Source organism: Electrona antarctica (genome assembly GCF_951216825.1).
Source record: "Electrona antarctica genome assembly, chromosome: 5".
Taxonomy (NCBI): Eukaryota; Metazoa; Chordata; class Actinopteri; order Myctophiformes; family Myctophidae; genus Electrona; species Electrona antarctica.
In genome coordinates this window covers 21,121,668-21,140,125 of record NC_136810.1, presented here as the reverse complement: position 1 = coordinate 21,140,125, position 18,458 = coordinate 21,121,668, and the positions used below count along the sequence as shown (strand labels likewise).

General features: G+C 43.6%; 1 protein-coding gene across 3 annotated transcripts in view; it reads right to left on the bottom strand.

Moving 5' to 3' along the window:
• The window catches only part of ferry3 (FERRY endosomal RAB5 effector complex subunit 3), a 28,736-nt gene extending 11,551 nt beyond the window's left edge, over window positions 1-17,185 (bottom strand). For all 3 annotated transcript variants that reach the window (XM_079501762.1, XM_079501763.1, XM_079501764.1), the window contains exons 1-9: window positions 17,101-17,185; window positions 14,624-14,836; window positions 12,039-12,184; window positions 8,607-8,788; window positions 7,206-7,305; window positions 3,741-3,865; window positions 1,404-1,501; window positions 635-832; window positions 149-277 (exon numbers count right to left, since the gene is read on the bottom strand). In XM_079501762.1, the coding sequence (XP_079357888.1) occupies window positions 149-277; window positions 635-832; window positions 1,404-1,501; window positions 3,741-3,865; window positions 7,206-7,305; window positions 8,607-8,788; window positions 12,039-12,184; window positions 14,624-14,831 (1,186 nt within the window). In that variant the 5' untranslated portion in view covers window positions 14,832-14,836; window positions 17,101-17,185. The remainder of the gene's footprint in view (window positions 1-148; window positions 278-634; window positions 833-1,403; window positions 1,502-3,740; window positions 3,866-7,205; window positions 7,306-8,606; window positions 8,789-12,038; window positions 12,185-14,623; window positions 14,837-17,100) is intronic.
• Window positions 17,186-18,458: the final 1,273 nt, after the last annotated feature.

The window sequence follows — 18,458 nt, the reverse complement described above, 5'->3', positions numbered from 1 at the left end:
TAGCAGATCTACAAGCTCGTAGCACGGCACCGAGTGCTGCGCTACGAGCTTGTAGATCTGCTATTTTTCAATAGCCAACGTATAACATAATGCTTATAAAACACCAAAAGGGGTTCCTGTCCTGAATGGGTTTAGGGGGTTCTCTCACCAGCCTGGTGCTTCTGCCTGCTGCTCCTCTGGGCTCGGGCGTACAGCACCACCTGCTGGACAACCTGCAGCTGCTCCTCCAGACAGGGGAAGTGGAAGTCTGTGCACTCCCTGGCCACCGTTGCAAACTCTGAAATGATTATATCATAGTTATTCATAATCAGGTAAAGTCGGTATAATGACACTACTAAAAGCTTCCTTCAGGAAACCCACAGGTACAAAGTTCAGTTGAATTTAATTTCCGCTCCAAAAAAAACCATGAAATACAGGTTCAATAAAAATTCAGAATAAAAAGACGGATACAGACAAAACAAAACAACAAAGCACCAGTCAAACAGTACACATATTTTTTCTTTTTTTCAGACTTGTAAGAGTTAACTAGGTTAATATTATAACTTCTTTTGATGCCACTGTAGGAGTTATCTAGGTTAATATTATTAACTAACCTCTCTTGATGCCACTGTATGAGTCAACTAGGTTAACTAACCTCTCTTGATGCCGCTGTAGGAGTTGACCCGGTTGTCCACCAGTAACACCAGGCCACACAGGGAGGAGGAGTACAGCGACAGCGCGGTCTGCAGGCGTCTCAGCTTGGCTCCGCTGCTGCCGTGGCTCCGGTGCTTACACAGGCTCATGACGTCTGCACGCACCAGACGCAGGTTGTGCATGGTCTTCAGCTGGGCACCTGACGGAAGGAAGCACATCTACATTAAAGTCAAAGTCGTACGATTAGTCACACACGTTACCGCCGTGAACTTTGTTCTCCGCATTTGACCCATCTCTTGGAGGGGTGAGCCGCACTCGGGAATCATTAGTTGATTTGACCCCCCCCCCCAATCCAACCCATTGATGCCGAGTGCCAAGCAGGGAGGCATTGGGTCCCCTTACGTACATTCAATTGGATTTAAAGAATTCCTTCTTATAAAACATGCGCGAGAACATCGGTAAATCAGTGGTCCAGGACTCTCTAAAATCAGGATCGCACTCGATCAGTCGGGCAACGAGGTAGAAGCGTGCAGTGATGTGATGAAACGTGTCATCGAAGCTGTAGCACTTTTTACTTATAAGAGTACCTAAAGCATAAAAATATACTTTCACAATGCGTCGCCACGTTGCGATCTTGTAGGTCAGTGATTTTCAAATAGTTGTAGTGGAGGAAAAAGTGTAATATTTGCCTCTGAACGAAGTAGAGGTATTGAACATTAGACATAGTAATAAAGAACACCTCAAAAGTTGAGTAAAAGTACTTAAGTTACCGAGGTGTATGGTGAAGCTCTCCTCCAGCTGAGGCTGCTGCTCCTCGTAATGATCTGCTTCTTCTGACATCTGACCAGCCTGGACCTTGATCTCCTCTCTGAAACCACAACCAAACATCTGACCAGCTGGACCTTGATCTCCTCTCTGAAACCACAACCAAACCTCTGACCAGCCTGGACCTTGATCTCCTCTCTGAAACCACAACCAAACATCTGACCAGCCTGGACCTTGATCTCCTCCCTGAAACCACAACCAATCATCTGACCAGCCTGGACCTTGATCTCCTCCCTGAAACCACAACCAAACATCTGACCATCTGACCAGCCTGGACCTTGATCTCCTCCCTGAAATCACAACCAAACACCTTGATCTGCTCTCTGAAATCACAACCAAACACCTTGATCTGCTCTCTGAAATCACAACCAAACACCTTGATCTGCTCTCTGAAATCACAACCAAACACCTTGACCTGCTCTCTGAAATCACAACCAAACACCTTGACCTGCTCTCTGAAATCACAACCAAACACCTTGATCTGCTCTCTGATATCACAACCAAACACCTTGACCTGCTCTCTGAAATCACAACCAAACACCTTGATCTGCTCTCTGAAATCACAACAAACACCTTGATCTGCTCTCTGAAATCACAGCCATGTTGATCTAAAGGCTGAAATCACAACCATGTTGATCTAATCACTGAAATCACAACCATGTTGATCTAATCACTGAAATCACAACAATGTTGATCTAATCACTGAAATCACAACCATGTTGATCTAATCACTGAAATCACAACAATGTTGATCTAATCACTGATTGATCTAAATCAACAATGAAAAAGCTACGCAGCTTTCAACTGCAATTATAAACGGTAGCGTTGTTCTGTAAAAAGCTCTGTGACACTGCATTCTGAAACACATGACGGGTCCCTTCATTTTTGGTTTCCTACATTTTGTTTTAAATTACCATTATTTAAAAACATTTAAAAAAAAAGAAACATTCCCAAAAAAAGGAAACATTTTCATGAATTAAAAAACTCGGGGAGATAATTGACATTTCTGTTTTTGGTTTTGCGAGAGACACAGACTCACGTGATCTGGGATTCTGGCTGCTGCAATTATCGAATGTAATCCTGGGCGCTACACTTCCTCTGCCATCCCGGGGAGAGCAATGGACTGACCTTCATGCTTTCTTCTATGCATGAGGAGTCCAAGCTGCTTCTTTTCACCTGACAGGGGGGCGGGGGCTTTCCCTGGTTGGACGTAGCGCGTTATTCCAACCAGTTCCTTTCCCCTCCATCAGGCGTCCCGGCTGGCCAGGGGGAGGTAGTTTAGAGACCAGGATTACTGCATGTTTTTTTGTGAGGTTACCTACTCTAGGGGACACGGGGGAGAACATGCAAACTCCACACAGAAAGGCCCTTTCGCCAACCCCACAACCTGCCCATACCCCTTACGGGCACTGATGACATGGAGGAGAGAACACTCGTTGAGAACATCGCCAACAGCGTCCCCAGCAGGAATCGCCTTCTAAACTGTGAGGCGCTATACCAACATGCTTTCTGCTTGTCCTGGTGTTAACACACGTGATCTGGCTGCTGTTGTGTGCTTTCTATAAATGAAAACTAAGCTATGATGACTAAAACTAAGACTAAATTAAACTAGACTGAAGGAAGGGACTATAGTGGACAAGAGATCCACAAGTTATTTTACAATTCGTTGCATGCTGAAAATAGCAGATCTACAAGCTCACAACTTGTTGTGGGCTTGTAGATCGGCTATTTTCAGCAAGTGTAAAAACAGTCATTATGACGGCATCAAGGCCTGCCAAAATACATTTTAGTCGACTAAATCAATTGTAGATTTAGTCGACTAAAACTAGACTAACACTAAAACATTCTAGGTGACTAAAATGTGAATAAAACTAAGTGAAAACTATTCAAGAGACTAATGACTAAAACTAAAATCAAAATCTCCTGCCAAAAACAACACTGGTCCTGGTGCACGTGATCTGGCTGCTGTTGTGAGCTTTCTGCATGTCCTGGTGCTAAACAGACTCACGTGATCTGGCTGCTGTTGTGAGCTTTCTGCATGTCCTGGTGCTAAACAGACTCACGTGATCTGGCTGCTGTTGTGAGCTTTCTGCATGTCCTGGTGCTAAACAGACTCACGTGATCTGGCTGCTGTTGTGAGCTTTCTGCATGTCCTGGTGCTAAACAGACTCACGTGATCTGGCTGCTGTTGTGAGCTTTCTGCATGTCCTGGTGCTAACAGACTCACGTGATCTGGCTGCTGTTGTGAGCTTTCTGCATGTCCTGGTGCTAAACAGACTCACGTGATCTCGCTGCTGTTGTGAGCTTTCTGCATGTCCTGGTGCAGTTTGATCACCCACTCTTGGTACTCTTGCTTCTGGATGGAGGTGACGTGTTTCAGCTCACTGGCCCACTTGTTCTCCAGAACCTGCACATGCATGGAAACCACAGTTTGATGAGCAAAAACAATTAAATTAAATAAACTTTTTGATAGATGAAACACTGTAACCAATTTAGACCCTGAGGCGGCTGATTCTAAATCCAAACAGTTTTTTCGGAAAAGATTTATACAATTGCCATTGTTCACTAAAGATTAATTTATTTTGCATTAACCATGGAACCAGAGTATAGATCACAAGGTCGCCAGTTCGATCCCCATCTATCTAATTCAATGTATATTGCAAGTCACCATCATTTTGGTCTGCTGCCAGGCTTCCACTTAGTAGAAGTGTGGCAGTGGCACACAGGAGGTTATAATTCCACTTAGTAGAAGTGTGGCAGTGGCACACAGGAGGTTATAATTCCACTTAGTAGAAGTGTGGCAGTGGCACACAGGAGGTTATAATTCACTTAGTAGAAGTGTGGCAGTGGCACACAGGAGGTTATAATTCTTAGTAGAAGTGTGGCAGTGGCACACAGGAGGTTATAATTCTTAGTAGAAGTGTGGCAGTGGCACACAGGAGGTTATAATTCCCAATTGAGATCGGCAGATAAGCTGCTGCTGGAGGTCCCAATGGCTAAACTGGTCCTTAGGGGGGATCGAGCCTTTTCTATTGCTGCCCAAAAACTCTGGAATGAACTTCCCCTCAATATAAAACTGTCCCCCTCTATCTCTATTTCTAAAACATTTATTCCCAAGCTTTTAACCCAGAGTGAGTTTCTCTTTTATGAGTTACTTTTACCGGTTTCCACCTTGTTTTATATATTTGTATCTCTGTACTATGTTATTATCTTTGACTTATGTGATTTTGTATATTTTATTTTTTGTTTTGTTATGTTATGTAAAGCACTTTGGTCAACTCTGTTGTTTGTAAATGTGCTCTATAAATAAAGTTGGATTGGATTGGATATTACACAAATAAAGAAAACATTGTAATAAACAAGCACGCCAGTCCAGATCCAAGCGATCCTATGCAATAACATCACTTACATCAGCGCACTGGATCAAGCTCGGCGGTAATTAAATAAATCTGCTATGATGCTCAGTTCACAGTGGCTGGCATGGCAAGATCAGCACACTGGGGAAAAGCTCCACGTGTAAATACAACGAATCAGTTGTGAAGCTTAATTCACAGACACGGTGGTTGAAACGTGGGCATAATCCATTAACATTTTGACCTGGGAACGTTCTACAAATGTCTTCCAAATTAGTTTTCTGAAAAACCCTATGTATCTATGTCAGTGGTTCTCAAACATTTTCATGTCAAGGACCCCCAAAAATATATGTAATTGGCCGCCGACCCCCATCTGAAAATATGTTGTTAAAAGATAAAGATATGTTAAAAACGCTCGCTCTGAAAGAATACATATTCAAAGATTTGCACCACATTTTCACGATTTAAAAAAAATAGCAGACCTACAAGCTCGTAGCGCGGCACTCGGTGCCGCGCTATGAGCTTGTAGATCTGCTATTTTTCAATAGCTAAAGTATAAGAGAATGCTTAAAACACCAAAAGGGGTTCCCGCCCAGAATGGGTTAACAGAATGATGCAGAATGAATGCATTTGTGACATCCCACGGACTGGAGCGATCTCCACAGGTGTTGGTCATTAAATGAATCACTTGTAGCACTTTATCACTCAAGTCTTATATTTAGATATGTGCCGTGTCAGTCAAAATATATAAACAGGCATATAGCGAAACAACTCGCCTCTCTCTCTCTCTCCTCAGACCCAGTCCCACCCAGCAATGTTCATGAATCCAAGTAATGGACCATGACGTATGTGCAAGTGCATTTTAGATCATGCTGTATGGTCTATTTGTGGTGGTGATGCCTCACCAAAAAATTGAGTTTGAAGTTACAATGGGTATCAAGTGTTTAAATACCGAATCGAGCAACTTAAAAAACTGTCTGGGGTGTTCAGCCTGAGTAGACGATGAAACGACCAAAGGTTTTTGAAAGTGAAATTGAACCAGTCCAGAACCAATTCATTGTACTGTTATGTACCTGTAGAATCACTGTAACAATGGATGAAGGAACCCGCTTGGACCTGACCTGAATATATGAGTTAATAATGGAAGACCAACCCTGGGACTGTGTACACATCGAACGGGAACCCCTTTTGGTGTTTTAAGCATTATGTCATACTTTAGCTATTGAAAAATAGCAGACCTACAAGCTCGCTACGAGCTTGTAGGTCTGCTATTTTTGAAAGATCGTGAAAATGCGGCGCAAATTTGGAATATATATATTCTTTCAGAGCGTTTTTAACTCAAATCTTTGCTTCTGGGGGGTGTCCCTGGAACAACATATTTTGAGATGTGGGTCGGATGGCGAAATACATATGATTCTAGGGGTCCTTGACATGAAATAGTATGAGAACCACTGATATAGAAACATGGGTTTTCAAAAAACTGTCAGGATTTAGAAGACATTTTGTAGAATTTGCGCTCAGGTCTAAATGGGTTAACAAGGACACTTGAGTTAGATATTATGTAAATACTACAATACTAATTCATGCCTTTCTGTTAACACATTGAGAGCCCACGCAATACTGCCCAAAATCACTTTCACCTAGAAAATCCATTCACATTTTTTATAATTCAGCTGACTGTGGAGACACATGCTGGAACTTTTTACTTTGAAATGTTTTATAGTTTCTGAGTTATTTAATTTAAACGCCAAATGCATTCTCAATGGCGAAAACACAAACTTTGGCACCACGTGTTAAAAAAAAAGTGTTTTTTTTTTTTTTCTGATTTTTTTTAATAAAACATAAATAAAATAAATAAATAAATAAAAATATTTTTTTTCTTTTTTTTTTTGAAAGACGTCCACAGACGTCTTGGGCTATGCACGTGCGGTAATACCCAGGACGTCCACAGACGTTTTGGGCACAAAATGTGTTAAGCACGCACGCACACACCTTTCTGTTCAATACAGCGTTATATTTCTTTGGTTGTGTTTTTTTCCCGATAGCCCATATTTTGTTGAATTTACCACTTGAACCCTATTACACTTCCTTGATGGGTGTCCCCCAGGGTCTACCTTTTTCTCCCCGCTCTATACAAAATGACTTAAAATACAGACAAATTGTGAGCTTATGTTATACATCGAAGATGTTGGGTCGAATGTTCACCTATTTATGGTATGCCCATAATAGACATGCAACGTGTCACATCGTGACACTTCGTGGAGCTTGTAGATCTGCTATATTCACTTGTATGTGTGACATGACATGTATATATGATGAAATAGGGAATACAAAAAATAACAAAATCATTAAAACGTTGAAATATGGAGAAAGAAGGTTTCTGATATAGTGTACCTGCTGAGCCTCAAAATGCTGAGTGGCTACTGTGTTGACGTCCAGGTCGCTCAGGGTGGTTCCCAGCTCCAGCAACGCTTTGTCCATTTCTGATGTTTGCCTGGTTAAAAACATTTAGACCTGAGGACGATTCTACAAATGCCTTCTAAATCCTGACAGTTTTATGAAAACCCTATGTTTCTATGTCAGTCGTTCTCAAACATTTTCATGCCAAGGACCCCCAAAAATATGTGTAATTGGCCGCCAAACACCATCTGAAAATATGTTGCTCCAGGGACCCCCCCCACCAGAAGCAAAGATTTGAGTTAAAAACGTTCGCTGTGAAAGAATATAGATATTCAAAGATTTGCACATTTTCGTGATTTTTCAAAAATAGCTAAAGTATAACATATATGCTAAAACACCAAAAGAGGTTCTCGTTCAGAATGAGTTAAAAACAATTAACATTTCTGCAGTTTGCCTGGTTAGATAAAACAATTAACATTTCTGCCGTTTGCCTGGTTAAAAAAAACAAAACATTTCTGCTGTTTGCCTGATTTGCCTGGTACCTACCCTAGGGGACACAGGGAGAACATGTGAGGGTACCTACCCTAGGGGACACGGGGAGAACATGTGAGGGTACCTACCCTAGGGGACACGGGGAGAACATGTGAGGGTACCTACCCTAGGGGACACGGGGAGGACATGTGAGGGTACCTACACTAGGGGACACGGGGAGAACATGTGAGGGTACCTACCCTAGGGGACACGGGGAGAACATGTGAGGGTACCTACCTACCCTAGGGGACACGGGGAGAACATGTGAGGGTACCTACCCTAGGGGATACGGGGAGGACATGTGAGGGTACCTACCCTAGGGGACACAGGAGGACATGTGAGGGTATACATACCCTAGGGGACACAGGGAGAACATGTGAGGGTACCTACCCTAGGGGACACAGGGAGAACATGTGAGGGTACCTACCCTAGGGGTCACGGGGAGGACATGTGAGGGTACCTACCCTAGGGGACACGGGGAGGACATGTGAGGGTACCTACCCTAGGGGACACAGGGAGAAAATGTGAGGGTATACCTACCCTAGGGGACACAGGGAGAACATGTGAGGGTATACCTACCCTAGGGGACACAGGGAGAACATGTGAGGGTACCTAGGGGACACAGGGAGAACATGTGATGGTATACCTACCCTAGGGGACACAGGGAGAACATGTGAGGGTATACCTACCCTAGGGGACACAGGGAGAACATGTGAGGGTATACCTACCCTAGGGGACACAGGGAGAACATGCAAGGGTATACCTACCCTAGGGGACACAGGGAGAACATGTGAGGGTACCTACCCTATAGGCCCTATAGGTTAGGGGACACGGGGAGAACATGCAAACTCCACACAGACCCACCTCTCCTGCAGCTTCTTGACCTCCATGTCTCTCTCGCTGCAGAGCTCGGCGATGCGGACGCAGTAGTTGTGCTCCAGGTTGAGCAGGGTCTCCGAGGCGGGCGAGTGGATCAACTCGTGGTAAACGTCGGCAAAGTCCTCGTCCCAGCTGGCCTCCTCGGGGCGCGCGTGCTCCAGTGTGGTCTGAAAAAGAAATCACACCCCTGTGAACTGAGCGATGCAACTATACTTGTATTGTGATAGTTACATACTTTACTCTGTACTGTACTGTACTGTACTGTATGGCACAGTTTTATTGTTAGTTATACTTGTATTGTTATAGTTATAGAGCATAGCAGGGGGCGTGGTTTAGTGGACACTCAAAAATCAGCCTTTAATTTGTTTTCCCATAGAAATTTACAAAAATATTTATGTCAATGGATCCTGTTGATCCTGGGGTCCCCAGCCAAAAACGTTGAGAACCCCTGTTCTATGACACCAAAGCCATTGCGTGTGTGTGTGTGTGTGTGTGTGGGGGGGGGGGGACAGAATTAAAAGTACATGCCATTTCTGCTGTTCAGACGATGTTAAAACAGCAACAAGACATTTTGTCAGTCCTCAGGAAACCCTTGAGGGTCAATGCAGCTCAGCTGTGCTCTAGAGAAGCCACATTAAACAGTCTATTTGTGAAGGCCCTGCAGGAATCTTCACACCACAAACAGCATGGACACTGACTGGAAAGAGTCCATGACTATTTCTGTGCGAGTGCAATGAAATGTGAATGGTTACAGTTGGGTGCCACCGATATTGTCCCTTATCATTTGACCCATTTAGGCCTGACCTCAACATTTTTAAAAATCCTTCTAAATCCTTCAGTTTTCTGAAATAAATATTTTCACGATTTTTCAAAAATAGCAGACCTATGAGCTTGTAGATCTGCTATTTTTCAATAGCTAAATTATAACAATGTTTAAAACACCAAAAGGGGTTCCCGCCCAAAATGGGTTAACTGTCCTTTTGCGCAGATCACGCAAACCTCAGCAAAAAGAAAAGGACAATATCAATGGCCTCCAACTGTAGGTTAGCCTTCCCTAAATGCCCCACTGCAGTGTGGGCCAAAGGGATGTGGGCGGACTCAGACTTTTTGTTTTGTTTTTTAAGTGCTGAGGCAAGTGCCACAGCACAGCATCATATAAACTGATACACTTGGAAATAGAGGTATGTGTTGATTTTGACAGCAAATTTAGATTTTAGTTCAGTCATACTCATCATAGTATACTTCATTTAGTTTTAGTCATATTTTAGTCATCTGACCGAGCCTTTTCCGGCATAGCCCCCACATTATGGAACACGCTCCCCTCCCACGTCAAACTGGGACCCCTTTTAGTGTTAGTCTAATTTTAGTCGACTAAATATCATAAGATTTTAGTCGACTAAATCAACTGTAGATTTAGTTGACTAGATTGTATTTTGGCGGGCCTTGATGCTGTCGTAATCGCTGATTTTACACTTGGTTGCTTGCTGAAAATAGCCAATCTACAAGCTCACAACGCGTCGCGCTGCGGCGCGTTGTGAGCTTGTAGATTGTGAGCTTGTGATCTAGTATTTTCAGTAGGCAACCAATCATTTCATCTTAGTTCTAGTCATTCATTTTGGGAAGTAGCTGAAGTTGCAACATGTAGCCAAAACACTGCCGAGGCGATCGACAACAACGGAAGGTATGATAAATTCTAACGCGCCTAGCGACGGGGCCACGATGGGCCGTCAAAAACATAATCTTTGCCTAGAATTGGACGGAATGATTTAGATCAAGAGTTATTCACATTTTAAGATTTTCGGTCTCATCGGCTAAAATGGGGGGGGGGGGGGGGGGGGGGACAGACACTCTATAACACGGAATAAAATCAGGCCCGTCTGAACCGAGTGGTGCTGTAATGTACTTGTGCTGTAGTACTGTACTGTACTGTACAGGCCCTCCTCCCTGGCCTCTGTGTGTGTGTGTGTGTGTGTGTGTGTGCGTGCGTGCGTGCGTGCGTGCGTGCGTGCGTGCGTGCGTGCGTGCGTGCGTGCGTGCGTGCGTGCGTGCGTGCGTGCGTGCGTGCGTGCATGCTAGGCTGCGTAACAGTGGCACTTAGTGATCAACAAACGTGATTTCCGTAGTCGGACAGACAGACACAGGGACAGACACAGGGACACACATAGCTGTCTATAGGAGTGGCTAGCACCACTCACAAACATAACAATACATCTTTTAACACAAAAAAAACATCACTCATATAAGCAGGGCTTAAAGTTCTCATTCCTGGGGACGGATTTCAGTCCTGAGGATTTCATAGGGGTCATTTAATGAGACCAGTGCAGATTTGCAAAAAAACATTTTCAGTCTTGGGATTTTGTTTTGCTTTAAGCCCTGCATATAAGCCTCATTTATACATTTCGTACGAGTAGCTGCTAGTACACGATTGACCTGGCGAAAGCACCGTTACCTCAGTGTAGGATTTAGCCCATGCGTTGGTGAAAGCACCGTTACCTCAGCGTAGGATTTAGCCCATGCGTTGGTGAAAGCACCGTTACCTCAGCGTAGGATTTAGCCCATGCGTTGGTGAAAGCACCGTTACCTCAGCGTAGGATTTAGCCCATGCGTTGGTGAAAGCACCGTTACCTCAGTGTAGGATTTAGCCCATGCGTTGGTGAAAGCACCGTTACCTCAGTGTAGGATTTAGCCCATGCGTTGGCGAAAGCACCGTTACCTCAGTGTAGGATTTAGCCCATGCGTTGGTGAAGGCACCGTTACCTCAGTGTAGGATTTAGCCCATGCGTTGGTGAAAGCACTGTTACCTCAGTGTAGGATTTAGCCCATGCGTTGGTGAAAGCACCGTTACCTCAGTGTAGGATTTAGCCCATGCGTTGGTGAAAGCACCGTTACCTCAGTGTAGGATTTACCCCATGCGTTGGTGAAAGCACCGTTACCTCAGTGTAGGATTTAGCCCATGCGTTGGTGAAAGCACCGTTACCTCAGTGTAGGATTTAGCCCATGCGTTGGTGAAAGCACCGTTACCTCAGTGTAGGATTTAGCCCATGCGTTGGCGAAAGCACCGTTACCTCAGCATAGGATTTAGCCCATGCGTTGGCGAAAGCACCGTTACCTCAGTGTAGGATTTAGCCCATGCGTTGGTGAAAGCACCGTTACCTCAGTGTAGGATTTAGCCCATGCGTTGGTGAAAGCACCGTTACCTCAGTGTAGGATTTAGCCCATGCGTTGGTGAAGGCACCGTTACCTCAGTGTAGGATTTAGCCCATGCGTTGGTGAAAGCACCGTTACCTCAGCGTAGGATTTAGCCCATGCGTTGGTGAAAGCACCGTTACCTCAGTGTAGGATTTAGCCCATGCGTTGGCGAAAGCACCGTTACCTCAGTGTAGGATTTAGCCCATGCGTTGGTGAAGGCACCGTTACCTCAGTGTAGGATTTAGCCCATGCGTTGGTGAGCAGGTCGATGTCCACCTGTCCAGAGGTCAGTCTCTGCAGGGCAACCTCTGCTGCCCGGTCGTAGTCCTGGATGCTCTGCGTGTCTACGAAGCTGGACAGGGCTGTCTTCAGGTCTGAGAGGAGAGGAACAACACATGGTTATAGTCTTGGACTGGTAGCCTCGGAAACCCAGACGTTTTTATTTCCAGGGAGACAAAACTAAGTCTGGGAGCCAGTCCACTTCAATTCGGCATAGAGTAGCGCAAACATCGATCACTCTCTGCTGATTTCTGATCGTCTGCAATGTTAAATTGACGCACACGCACGCACGCGCACACACACACACACACACACACACACACACACACACACACACACACACACACACACACACACACACACACACACACACACACACACACACACACACACACACACACACACACACACACACACACACACACACACACACACACACACACACACACACTCTCTCTCTCTCGCTCTAATTAATTAGTCTCATGTCGCGCAGCTGCGTCGATTCTCCTGGCGGATACTGCCGGGAGCTGCCTATGCTATGCCATAGAAAGCATAGGTGGACCCCAGGCTATAGTCTTGGATGCTCTGTGTCTCCTTGAAGTTGGACAGGGCTGTCTTCCCTGAGAGAGAAGAGGGACAATACATGATCATAGACATAGTCTTGGTGGATGCTCTATGACAGTGATTCCCACATTTTTTCATGTCAAGGACCCCCAAATTGACACTAATTAGGCCATGGACCCCCATTTGAAAAGATATGCCAGGGATACCCCCATATAAGAGAAGATATTAACGGCTCTAGCAGTGATTCTCAACCCGTTTAATTCCAAGGACCCCCCCCCCCCCCCCCCGAGTTTGACATGCATTAGTCTACGGACAACCATTTAATGAGATTTATATCTCTGGGACCCCTTATTTATATTGTAAAACCAATGTTATTTGTACACTCTCAGAGACAGACCCATAAGGGTCCATTTGGTTCCAAACTATCATTTAGCTGGGGACCCCCTGGAACACTCCCTCATGGACCCCTGGGGGTCCCCGGACCACAGGGATGTCTTCAGGTCTGAGAGAGAAGGAACACTCAAACACCACACATTAGTGACTTTAAGCAACGTCGGCTACGGCAGTCGGCTCCGGCAACCGGAAATGGATCAGTGCTCGATACATAAACCTGCTCTCCGTCGCAGCCCTTTCTACTACGGCAGAACCCACACTTCCACGTAGTGTCTACAACGCCATGTCATAACCACGTTTATTGAAATTATAGTTGGCATACATTCACACCGATTGCTCCATCACCTCTCGTATGCTGTGTAATGTGTTGGCATGCTCTGAATGAAGAAATAACACTAATACCATGTCATATTAACCATGTTTATTAAAACGGTTTTAGAATAACACAGATTGCTCCAGCACCTTCCTCTTTCCACTGCTGATCATGTCCAGCGCATGTAATAATTAAGCAATATTGGCAAGTTAGCTGACGCGCGGAAAATAAAATAAAGTGTTTGTTTGACACATGCTGCATAGACGCGTCACCATGGGAACCAATGTCGCCGACGGCTGTTTGCTTAACGATTTTTGCTTAAAGTCCCTAATAGGTGCTCCGATCGATCGGCCAGTGATCAGTGATCGTCCGATTTTCACTCCAAATGACTCGATCGGTGATCGGCAATTTACCCGATCTGGAGAAACCAATGTGAGCGGGTAAGAAAAAGGTCAATCAGATATATCGTATAATTATCGTTTTGCATCTTTGTGACAGGCCTAAACGCTGATGTTGTCGTGCAAGAATCGTGCACCACTAGTTGCCAACACATCATTTAGCTGGGGACCACCTGGAACCCCCGGCCTCAAGGACCACCGGTGGTCCTAGCTGGGGACCACCTGGAACCCCCGGCCTCAAGGACCACCGGTGGTCCTAGCTGGGGACCACCTGGAACCCCCGGCCTCAAGGACCACCGTGGTCCTTGCTGGGGACCACCTGGAACCCCCGGCCTCAAGGACCACCGGTGGTCCCCGGACCACTAGTTGAAAAACACTGCTCTATATAAGAAAACATAGATTAAAACATATTGCACAATAGGTCCATAAAAGGTATTAACCCATTTCTTAAATCATGACAGTTTTCTGAAAAACCTGTTTCTATGTCAGTGGTTCTCAAACATTTTCATGTCAAGGACCCCCAAAAATATATGTAATTGGCCGCCGACCCGCCCATCTGAAAATATGTTGTTCCAGGGACCCCCAGGGACCCCCCCCCCCCCCCCCCCCAGAAGCAGAGAATTGAGTTGAAAATGTTCACTCTGAAAGAATATACATTCCAAATGTGCGCCACATTTTCACATTTTTTTCCAAAAATAGCAGACATACAAGTTCAAGTTCAGTCTATGAGCTTGTAGATCTGCTATTTCCCAACGGCTAAAGCATAACATAATGCTTAAAAACACCAAAAAGGGGTTCCTCCCGCCCAAAATGGAGAAACATATTGCATAATAGGTCCATAAAAAGGTATAATAAAAGTGTCTCACCGTGTTCCACGAAGCAGGGGATTCTGTGCAGCAGCATCAGACGCCCGTGCAGGTCGCTGATGCTCTCCTGGACGGGGAACTGCAGCGGCACAGTGAGAACACACCGCTGCTGCCCTGCCCCGAACTCAAACACAAAGTCCTTCCGAGAGGCCGCGGCGGCGGCGGCGGCACTGCTGCTCACCTTGTTGGCCTTCATCTTCTTCATCATCTCAGCTGAAAGGAGGAGGAGGAGGAAGGGGAACAGGGATGTTAAAGGAGCATTCAGTGATTTGGGTGTTTTGGAAAACCCCCTTTAACAATGAATCCAAAATCCATTCATCGCCCTGATGAAGACCGTATAGGTCGAAACATTCAATTCAATAAAGCTTTCCTCCTTTTAACATTAAGTGTGCCCGGATCTCCTCCTTGTTCTATATATCGATGTGTTATTCCGATTGATCCCAGGAGCACCTTTTTACTATTTTTACATTTGTTATACCTGCACACCTCCTGAGCACCTGGTTGCTTCCTTGCCTCTCCATTCATCGCCGTTTGATTGATTGATTGATTGATTGATTGATGAATGTATTAACAGATTGGAGAAATACAGTACATTTCAAGCACAACTCAATACAAAACTGTTAACTGTGGTCGACACCATAAAGTATTGCACTCGTTTACAATAGGGCGCACCACCATGTTCAATTCATCATAACAATTAGAGATGTACAAATATACTCTTCTATATAGCCAAAAACAGGAAATCATCATAGGAGGTAAAAATGAAAAAAAAAACCCAAAACATATACAGTGAGGGGGAAAAGGGGTGGGTGGGGGATTCAGGTTTTACGGGGGCCAGTTTAGAATTGCAGCCGTCCGTAGGTGCCCTTTGAGAGCGGTTTTGAAGGAGTCAAGTGATTTGCATGTCTTAATGACTGTTGGTAAGGGCGTTCCACATTTTGGTGGCATAGGAGCAAAAATAATTTATTCCCTTGTTTGTGCCGAATCTGGGTTGCACATGGTTTGTTGCACTCCCTCTGGTGTTGTGGGTGTTAAGAAATTATTCAAACAAACGTTAACAGTTACAGATTAAGTGAAAGTTCTGCGGTTCTATCATTGGGCAGTTTTCTGCGAATGTATAAATGCTGTCTGCGCACGTGTGGCTGAGAAACGCACATGTGGGGGCCGGTAAAAAGACCAAAAAAAAGAGAGTCCCCCCTCACCTTGGTAGCCACAGAAACATTAAGAGGATAACAGTTGACACCTGTCTTTAATTACTGTTGATTGTATCTCACATATATAAAGACCTCACTTCCTGTTATCTTGGCATTTTCTTCATTTCAGCCACAGAAACATCTCTGCTTTTGCATGTGATGTGACAGACAAGACAGTGTACGCTTCACTTAATTGTATTCCTCATAAAAGGTGCCATTGCCTGGCCCTGTATCTCAAATCTCACATACATATTTGAGAAATATAATATGCCTTTTGTATTCTCTGTATATCAGCAAAATGTAGATTTGTATGTTAGACATTATTGAGGGAAATTAAGATTCTCAGATTAAAAATTGTATGCTTGTAGAGCAGCTATTTTCACAATGTTTACCTTCTTTAAAGTACTGTATACAATTACAGTAATTTATTGGTATATTTATTATTTATTTCGTTATTTTATTTGACATCTGTGGCTGCGCTGCAGCACTTTTTTTAAAATTACAAAGCCTAAAACATTTCTATTCATAAATGTCCCCATTTCCAATGCCAAAAACACAATGAAATCATTAATCGCAAGTATTTGTGTGACAATAAAAACCCATTTTTATCTGCTCATTTCTTTGTGTCATATTGCTTGCAATTTCAGGATCATATGTAGGCTATACTGTGTGACTTCTCTCTCCTGAATGGATACAATTGGTATCCTGACCTGAAAATGTATTTTCTGCTTATACTACTTTAACACTGTTACTGAACACTATAGCAATGGTTACTGTCACAATATAGAGCTATTTAACACTGTTACTGAACACACACTCTATAGCAATGATTACTGTCACAATATAGAGCTATTTAACACTGTTACTGAACACACTCTATAGCAATGATTACTGTCACAATATAGAGCTATTTAACACTGTTACTGAACACACACACTCTATAGCAATGATTCCTGTCACAATGTAGAGCTATTTAACACTGTTACTGAACACACACTCTATAGCAATGATTACGGTCACAATATAGAGCTATTTAACACTGTTACTGAACACTCTATATTCTATAGCAATGATTACAGTAACAAAAGAGCTATTTAACACTGTTACTGAATAGTACATGATATTACTATATGACAATATAGTAAAAAACCATTAATAGTATACCAAAACACAGCACAAGCAGGTGACATATACAAACGTTAGCATAATTATTAATGTCACATATTACATAACTGATGTAACATTAGATAGATGTAATGTTACATTAAGTGTATATTAATTTACCTCAATGTTTAGTTGTTTTATGAATGAGCCTCTCCTTTCATTCTTTCTTCCTGGTGAGAAAGACAGCAGAGCTGATAATCTGCGCGCCGGTGGTGCGCACGGAAAACAGCAGATCTACAAGCTCACAAGGCTTCGCCCCCGCGACGCCTTGTGAGCTTGTAGATCTGCTGTTTTTCCCCCGGCACGCCCCCTCTCTCTCTCACTCAGTCAGCTGACCTGTCTTGTCTGTCTGTTTGTTTTCTTTGGCACTTTCGCTACACTGACGTTTATTTTGTTATATCAATAATACTAATAATAACATGACAAATAAATACTCGTTCTCTTCGGTGACTTCATAGATAGATCGTTGTGATTGATTTGTTCATTCCGTGCCGTCCATCATAAAAAACAATAATGAATCAATTGAAAACAAGCGAATCTGCCCAAACGAAACCACAGCTGATTTGATCATTTGGGTTTCTCGGTGGTCTGCCGCCCTCTGCTGGCCATAAAAGGGACATGGATTAATCTTAGAATGTTTCGTTTTCTGACGCTATGGTTTTTAAGGGGGTCCCAGGTGGACCCTCACGGGTCCATGTGGTTTAATTTTACCCTCTCAAGAGTTACATTATTGTTAAACACAATTAGAGCATGTAAAATTATTCTCTCCTATGTCTCTCCTATGGTACCAACAACAATACAGCATGGAATTATGTGGACAAAATGTAAATTTTGTGGCTGACAGGCTAAATGTCATCCAATAGAGAGTATGCATGCTTAAAGTGAATGGCACATCGAGTGGCAAATCGAGTGGCAAAGCAACAGGCAAAGTGAGTTTAACATCGTTTAATGTTGTTTAATGCAATCAGATATGACTTTTCTGTGTGGATGTATGGGCTGTCAAGGCCAGAAAGTAGTTTTTTGCCACTCAGTAGGCGTTCCTGCATAACTTCCTGGTTTGATGATGATGTCACGCGCACACCCTCTATTGTGGCTCAAATGCTGAATAAATAATGGGCCTTCATATGAAAGGGGTTGAAATCCACTGTTCTAACAGATTGATTGATTGATTGATTGATTGATTGATTGATTGATTGATTGATTGATTGATTGATTGATTGATTGATTGATTGGCCAACTTTATTAACAGTTTGCAGGGGAAAAGGCACAGGAAAGTACAGTTCAACGCAAGGTCTGCTAGAGAGGATTTAAAACCCAAGAAAGCAGTATGATATTTGCATTTTCGTTTTTTGTTGTTATTGATCATAATGTCTTCAGTGTTGTCAATGTTTAAAATGAAAAAGCTAAATAAAAAATATAAATCATAAATAAATAAATAAAAGATTGTTTCCATTTGGGGTCCTTCATGTTCAATTCAT